The following is an 8,070-nucleotide window of genomic DNA, read 5'->3' as shown; positions in this document are numbered from 1 at the left end:
GGCGCCTCCAGAGGAAATGCAGCATCACCGACACCAGCAGAAGACAGAAACCCACCACAGGAAGTAGAATGCAGGCGAGGGAGGACTGAGGCGGGTCAGGACGCCTCGCTTCAACACAGAGAGAGAGAAAACAGGTTGACCTCAATCAACACAAGCTAACAGCCCTGTCTGCACAGAGGGAGGCTGTTTGCTAAGCTAGGCTAAACACACCGTGGATAAACCTCTGAACACACAGTTACTTATATTTATACCTTCCGAACAAATACATCTCTTTGAATAAACTTTGACACTAACTTAGTCACTGTGAATTTATTCTCCTGTTAGTGACTGAGCGAACAAGCTTGCTAACGTCGTTAGCCATTTATTTTTGGTTGAATGAAGCTTGTGACGTCATTGAAAGTCAGGACAACGTCTGATGCTAATGCTAATTTGACGTACAATACTGACAACAGCTGAGGTTGATCATTAAAAGTCTTTCAAACAATTTCATGCCAACGCCGTCTTGTCAAGTCGCCAACGTTGGGTTTTTGACATCAATCTGATTTTCAACTAAGATATAATGTCTCTCCAACGTCTTCCTGATGTTACATTGACGTTTCTGAGGTTTTCAGGGACGTTAACGTTGACCTCACCTCTGACTCTCAACCAGCTGCCCGTCGACTGTCCAGCTGCAGAGATGTTACACCTGTAGAGTCCTTCATCAGCTTCAGAAACACTGTGGATGGTCATGTTTCCTGTGGAGCTGCTCCTGATGAAAACATCATCTTTGTAGAAATCAGCTGTGGGGTTGGAGGAGGAAGTGATGTTTCTACAGCGCAGTGTCACATCGTCTCCCTCCGTCACCGGGAGGACGGGACTCTCCAGGATCACGGAGCCAGCTGAACGACAGACAACTGGTTTTAGACTCTATACACGATCAAAGTTCAAATAGTATTACATATATACATTCATTATTGCTTTGGTCTTCTCATGTGGTTTGCTGACAGTAAGAAATCCCCTCCTTCATCATTTAACAGGTGAGTTATAGAGACTTCAGTTGAAGTCGCTGGGAGACGTAAGATGTCTGTGTGAATGTGTCCGGACAGAGTCACTGTGCGCTCGACCACAAGAGCTCGCTGCACAGGAAAACATGAAACAGGTCGATTTTATTTTTTCTAATGAGGACAGCGGTGAGCGAGAACAATGCCAGCTGTAGTTACCAAAACCCATTTAATGTCCTTATCTTCATAAATATCTTCTTCTATGGTGCCTGAGTGTCTACTGGCTGCAGCCTTTAGCTTGTTCAAACCCACCTGTTACAGAGATGTTGATGGTGTTGCTGCACGCTCCTGCTCCAGACTCACACCAGTACACTCCAGCGTCCATTGGGTAAGCTTCTTCAATGAAGCAGTCGGAATAATTTCCTTTATCGGAGAACGAGAGACAATCTCCATTCGTTGTTGTGGACGTGTTCCTCTTAACCCTCCAGTCAGAGGAGTTTCCCTGCTGCCCACAGCTCAGAGAGAAAGACTCGTACAGGAAGAACTGGGATCTGTTGGGCAGGACTGTCAGAGTGGCTGCAAGAAACACGGAAAACTGAGGTTTATTTTTTTTATCATGAATCGACCTGAAGCAACAGAAGTCTTTTGTGTTCCTGCTGAACCACTGGGAAAGATTCACTGATGTGTAAACACTCAGCAAGTTCATCACCTTTGTTCTGGTTTAGTTTCTTCCTTGTTTCACTGGATGTGATTTTGAACAATGACTGAGCTGATTCAAGTTGAAAACAACAGAAATCTTTCGCTGATAACTAATTGATCAGAATGAATTCTGCTTCCTGCTTGTCCACCATGCGAATGATACAGTCAATAACATCTAAAGCTACAGGACGGAAACATCCAAATAACAAATGCAATCAAACTTCACACCTCACCCACAATCAAAGTGCAAAGAGCAACATACAAAAGCAGCTGCTGCCAGTGGTTTTTGGGATTTGATTTGTTTTCTAATTCCTCTGCCCTTCATAGGAACATAATCTTTGTATTGACTTGGTAGTTATGAGGAAAGTTTCAGGACCACGAGGCCGTGTCGTCTCGGTAGCCTGACTGGGTCGCATTAGATCATTTTCTGGTTGTTTCTGGTAAATTATTCAGTAAGTACAAAGAAATAACGTTTTACTACTGCAGCTACTATTCATAACTAGTTCAGTACTCACCGATGACAGCGCACACTGATGTTATCTCCATGCTTCTTCGCTGCCAGCAAATGGACTGAATGCAGGGGGCTGCATCACCCTCTTCTTCAGCATGTGTGTTATGCTCAGGCCACAGTTTCCTGCTGTAATGTCATATTCACTTCTAAATGTGTGAAGAACCTGTTTGTGCAGGATGTTTGTCGGGGTTTTTTGTTTTTTCTAACACCTCAAATGGCAAATGTTTGTGACCCTGGATCCCTTTTGTTTTCCAGACGATCTGATGTATTTTTCGTTTCATTAAACAGACACAGGCAACTGAAATTACACAATGAGTCCAAGAAGAACAAGCCACGACTAGTTTAATGGAACAGGAAACTTAAAGCTGACGGCCCGGCCGACACAGGAGCAGACTCAGAAACTGGTGGGATGAGAGGCCAAAGACAAAGCCTGACACTGGCCGCAAACCACCTTTTTTCTAGGTCATCGATATGATCTACGTTTGCTCCGGGCCCCTGCGGCGCCATAAGGGGGAGGGCCCCTCAAATAACATTTAGCTTAGGACCCTGATGACATGTAACACAATGTTGTTGAGGTTGTTTTTATCCATTACAGACCTGCAGAATTTAATCCAAAATTTTATTCATATAATAATGACTCCAAATATGTGATTCAGTCTCAATCAAGAGGTTAATTAAAAGTGTGTGGTGTCTGATGCAGCACCAGAACAATCAGGGTAATAACTTTCAGTATTTTAGGTGCTTACTGTCTTTCAGGTGATTAGCTCAGCCGATACTGAAAGAAGAAATCTCCCCAAATTTCTGGTGGTGATGGTGCTTTCAGTGTAACAGATGTAGAAATAATCAGGTTTTAATGTTTGAAAAGTTTAGTGTAGAGTTATTTTTGTTTTATGTACGAGATCTTGCCCTTTCATCTTGGTTTAGTCAACTTGCTGAGTCATAAATCAGATGATGGTGAGTCATGTAATGGTCATAACTTGACCATGTGATCACGTGTGATTATGTAAAAAGCTCCATAGCCAATTAAAAGCAGGAGACTGGTGTGTATTTAGTGCAGATTTGGTTAACATTATAATTACTACTAAAGAGAAATTCAATCAGTTTTAACCCATTCTTAAGGCCCTGCTGTGTAGAGGGAATTTTATAATAATTTATTTTAGTTAATGTTATACTTGATGCTTTCCTAAAAATTTTAGTGTTTAATCTAATAAAGCACACCCAGCTGGTAAATCCGGATCTGAAGTTTCACTTGTCGTACACAGCACATTACATTATTGTTTTTTGTCTGTTTGTTTTAGGAAAATAAAATCATATTATCTTCTCTGCGTCGTCATTGCTGCGTGACGTCATGGGGATTCCTCCGGACTGCCCACTCTCCTCTTCCCCCGCCTCAACTTCTCCCGAGAGTTCCAATAATAAACGAGACGTGACTCACGCAGTGAGACGTACATAAAGGTTTTGAACCTGACAGCGGCTCAGTTTGTCCAGCGACCGTTGATCTGTCTCCGTCTACAATTCTCATGTTGTTGGTGAACTTCGAAGAGTTCATGTACGCTTCTTCTCTCTGGACTTTCTTCCTCCTCTTGGCTTCCGTCTCCTGCTCACCTGTTCAAGGTAAGATACGTTACTACCGTGTGCTACTGTTAGCACGTGAAAACAAGTTTACTGTCTGTGTTCGTCATTCATTCATTTCACTGTCTGTTTTTTTGTTGTCGTACCAGTGTAGTTCTCATTACAGCTGAAAACTACCATTAAAGTTTAAGTTTTAAGCCCAAATCTCTTTTTTATGTCTATATTTGTTTTCGTTACGGAAAATGAATGAAGCCGAATTAGCCGTTAACAATCCCTGTTCGCTGTTAACCTGTAGTTAACTGTGGAAAACAGCCAAGGAATTAAGATAAAACATCTCTTCTTTTTACATAAATTAACTGACATGGTTTCAGTTGAGTTTCTGTAATTACATTCACTAAAGATGTTAAAGTCCGTGTTCACTTTGTGTATTTCACCCACTGCATTAATGTTTAGAGTTAATTTCTTCCTCGAAGCTCTTATATCAGCCCCGTCAGCCCGTGGCGCCACCTGCTGGTCACAGACAGGAAGCGATGTTGTTTTTGTTTACATTTAAATTTAAATTTGAATTTTGGGATTTGTCCAACTTCCTGATCAGTGGTCAACCGTTAATCCTGTCAGACAGTGAGACAGAGCATTATTGTCCTGCTTACACTCATCAGCTTCAAATGCTTACTTAAAAAAAAAAAACCCCAAAACAAAAAAACAGAACTATTTTGAAGATTATTTTTCATGTGAATAGTTGCATTTAATATTTGTGGCTCACCTGGTAGAGCACGTGCCATTGGCTCTAGTCATATTCATATTCACAGCATTAACATGCAATGAAAACTGGTTCAATCATTTGGAAAAATGTCCAGAACCAACTCTGTGGTTGATGTTTTTCACACAAATCAACCAATGAACGTTGTTTATTTGTTTTTCCACAAGTTCAAGCAGCTGATCTCTCGTGATCTCTTGTTCCTCTTGAGTCACAATGTTGCTCAAAAAGTTTTCGTCATAATGAGTCTTCAATAATCACATTATTTTTGTTTTGAAACGGAGCTGGAATAATTGATCGACAAATAATTCTCAACTGTCAAACATTTAACTCCAGCTTCTCAGTTGTTAAGTTTCCTGCTTTTATTCTTGTTATATTTTAAGTTATCTGAACATTTGTGGGACAGATGGTTGTACAATAAAAACTATATAACAACGTTTGCTTCTGCTTTATTTGCAATTTTCACTATTTGACCTGCCAACGATCTCACAGGCTGATTAATCTGGGATAAAAATAACACAGCAAAAATTCCAGGCTCCATTCACTTTTCACAAGTTTTAATTTTCCCTCCATTTTCCAGGTGTGCATCATTTAATTGGTTCATCTCAGCCAATCATCACTGCTCCAGGGGATGATGTCATCCTGCCATGCCAGCTGGATCCTCCATTAGACCTGCAGAGGTTCACAGTGGAGTGGTCCAAACCGGATCTCAAGCCAGACCCCTCAGATCCGTTAGGCTGGGTCGACTTTGTGCACCTGTACAGGTACGGACGAGAAAACCTGGAGATGAAGCTCCCGTCGTACGTCAGCAGGACGAAGCTTTTCACAGACGAGCTGAAACGTGGAAACATATCCCTCAAGATCCTGAACGTGACGTCTGCAGATGAAGGAAGATACAGATGTTTCCTCCCAAAGTTAAAGAGGGGTTCAGTTATTCGACTTGTTGTCGGTGAGTAAATTTGCTTATTGGATTATTTGTTCCAGTGATTTTCCCAAGTAAAAATACTAAAAGAAAGTCAAATATTTGCAGATTTCAGCGTCTCAGAAGAGAAGATTTGCTGCTTTTCTTTGTCATGTGTTAATGTAATTTGAATATTTTGATTTTAGGAGTAAACAATCAAAAGAAATAAACGGTAGATTAAATTATAATGAAAATGACAGTTGCAGCCATAGTTGTAGTCAAAATGACACATCTTTAAAACTTCCCTGGTCATTTTTTCAGCATCTAATGTCACTGTTTTCCTTCTGCTGCTGTTTCTCTTATATTTTGTAAATCTTTGTACATCTTGTGTTTTATCTAGATCCAAACCTTAAAAACCAGACGACCGAGACGACGCCCAGAAACCTCCCAACTCCAGATCCAGGAGACGGGACGGACGGTAGAGGTGAGGAAACGCTGCGACTCTGTGAAGACGACACAAAAAGACTTTTTGGTGCTTTGTTGGTGTTTGTGAACTTTCAGTGATGCAGCTGTCGTCTCTGTTTAACTCTTTCACATCAGGTGATCAGACCGGTCCCATCGTTTGGATCCTGCCTGTGGTTCTCCTCGTCCCGCTGATCCTGGCTGCTGGACTCAGTGGATACTTGATTAGACGACGGTGTCAAGAACTAGATGTAAGTAAATAAACAAACATTGTTACTTCCTGTCTTATCAAACCTTCCTGGGGTTTATCTGACCAACTGTTGAACATCTGTTCCTCCAGGGTGTGAAGTACGATGCCGCCTCAAACAACCCGCTGTGACACTAGGTGCCTTGCTCAGGGGAACGTTGGTGGTAGTTGTTGATGGAGATGAGAGCGTGACACATTTCCCTCTCCTGGATCTTTCAAATCATTTTGGTGATTCAAACCAGCCACACCTGCGGCCACAGCTGGATCCAGAGACCAGAAGGTGTGAGATCTGTAAGGTGGAGACAGATGACCAATAGGAAGTCCTGTCTAGACAATGATGTAAGTCTGACTTCAACATCTGATGACAGATGTTCAGTGATAATATCATAAAACCAGGCGACATCTGAAGTATTTAAATGTGAGATGAGTGATCCAACTCAGTTTATTTGTGACCAAATCACCAGACTGATCTCAGAAAAACTGCTCACACCAACAAGAGAGAAGAAGAGGCTCTTCAGATGTTAAAATCTATTTCTTCTATTTGAGGATTTTAAAGCAATGGAATGATTTTTTTAAGCATTTATTTCTAGTCTTCTACCTACTTTTACAAACAAGTCTGCTACAGGAAACTTAAAGGTCTCCAACTTAGTTTCAATTCCAATCTGAATTTACATCAGATTAGACTTCTAGTTCAACTGCATCAGAGGAGCAGTTATGATCGTATCTCTGTTCACTTGCAGAAGTTTGATCCTACATTACACTCAGTTCTTTGTGCTCGACCAATCAGCCGCGGGGAAGGTTTTTATGTGCATTGTAAAAAGCTGATTAAGCTGAGGTTCTTGTGTAGCAGCAAAAACTAATATACTCTTTGTTTCTTTACCCACAGCTGAAGCTCTGCTCAGGATGTGGGTGTTTCAAACGCTGGACGAATCTAATCACCATGGAAACAGACGACTTTAAAATGCACCTGATAAAACTGTTGGGTTTTTCCTCCTATTTGGTTGTTTTTTTCGAAAGTACAGCTTAGATAAGAAATGTGCCAGAGCAGCAGCAGGATCACTTTGTGTCAGACTTTTATATCTTAAGGAAAGAAGCCAAACTTTATGGCAGCGTTACCGTCACTGTTCCAGTTCACTCATGTTTCACTTTTCAAACTGTGACTTTGGTCTTTCAATGAGCAACTAAACCTGACCTCAAAGCCGACCTACGATGGACCAAAAAGATATGAAGGGTTCGGTTTAATGCACCCAGACCCATCAAAGGAGGACAATTGCGAGTGTCCTTTCCTGTGTGGGCTGGACTCTCGTCCTCTCTAGTCCTGATTCAGAACCAGCATGGATATCTCAAATTCAGTCACTGATCACAACTTTGAAATACAGATTTCCTCGATGGAAGATGGAAAATCTTCTTGGCGACCTACAAGCTCGGAGGGAAAAGACGTAGAGTGGCTGTAAAGTCACAAAGAAACATGATTGACTTGAACCAAGAAAAGTCTCTTCCATTAAAGTCCATACAGGACAGACTCTCTCCTCGCTCCCCCTCCTTGTGTTGATGTTTCGACCATGATTCCACCAACGCCTGACTTCAAGATTTGTGATCAGATTTGTGACTGAAACGACCAAGTTCTGAGAGACTGTGACACAAAGATTCATTACATTTTATTAAGACACTGATCAGGAACCAGCTGCACCAGCTGTTTGTCCTTCCTCTGATATTCACAAGATCTGTGGACGTTTTCTTGGTTTCAGAATCACTACACCCCAAGTTCAAAACAGTCACACCTAATAAGAAAACACCCTAAAAAATAACGTTTTATGGAGTCAACCTGAAACCTGATGAAACCTCTTTTAATTGTGTTTTCATTACATTTCAAAAAAAATAACCTTCCTCAAATTCTGAATAAATAATCGGTTCATTTGAAACTAAATGAATGAAACAAAG

General features: G+C 41.3%; 2 protein-coding genes and 1 long non-coding RNA gene across 3 annotated transcripts in view; 2 read left to right on the top strand and 1 right to left on the bottom strand.

Moving 5' to 3' along the window:
* The window catches only part of LOC111673186 (sialoadhesin-like), a 2,521-nt gene extending 206 nt beyond the window's left edge, over positions 1-2,315 (bottom strand). Inside the window, exons 1-4 of the mRNA XM_023430866.2 lie at positions 2,195-2,315; positions 1,293-1,556; positions 633-878; positions 6-108 (exon numbers count right to left, since the gene is read on the bottom strand). Coding sequence (XP_023286634.1) covers positions 6-108; positions 633-878; positions 1,293-1,556; positions 2,195-2,225 — 644 coding nt within the window. The 5' untranslated portion in view covers positions 2,226-2,315. The remainder of the gene's footprint in view (positions 1-5; positions 109-632; positions 879-1,292; positions 1,557-2,194) is intronic.
* LOC147817706 (uncharacterized) overlaps positions 1-2,913 on the top strand; it is a 5,091-nt gene extending 2,178 nt beyond the window's left edge. Inside the window, exon 2 of the long non-coding RNA XR_015436124.1 lies at positions 2,479-2,913. This is a non-coding gene — a long non-coding RNA (uncharacterized LOC147817706). The remainder of the gene's footprint in view (positions 1-2,478) is intronic.
* A 728-nt stretch (positions 2,914-3,641) lies between these two features.
* On the top strand, positions 3,642-8,064 carry LOC111673189 (myelin-oligodendrocyte glycoprotein-like). Its single transcript, XM_023430868.2, has 6 exons — positions 3,642-3,804; positions 5,100-5,468; positions 5,821-5,904; positions 6,021-6,133; positions 6,223-6,468; positions 7,016-8,064. The coding sequence occupies exons 1-5, from the start codon at positions 3,711-3,713 to the stop codon at positions 6,259-6,261; spliced, it is 699 nt and encodes a 232-aa protein (XP_023286636.1). The 5' UTR covers positions 3,642-3,710; the 3' UTR covers positions 6,262-6,468; positions 7,016-8,064.
* The last annotated feature ends 6 nt before the right edge of the window (positions 8,065-8,070 follow it).

Source organism: Seriola lalandi, unplaced genomic scaffold (assembly GCF_002814215.2).
Source record: "Seriola lalandi dorsalis isolate HSWRI2012SDOR001 ecotype SW California unplaced genomic scaffold, Sedor1 jcf7180002054913, whole genome shotgun sequence".
NCBI classification, from domain to species: domain Eukaryota; kingdom Metazoa; phylum Chordata; class Actinopteri; order Carangiformes; family Carangidae; genus Seriola; species Seriola lalandi.
Note: the sequence above shows the minus strand (reverse complement) of the source record. Positions and strands in the feature narration are given on the sequence as shown.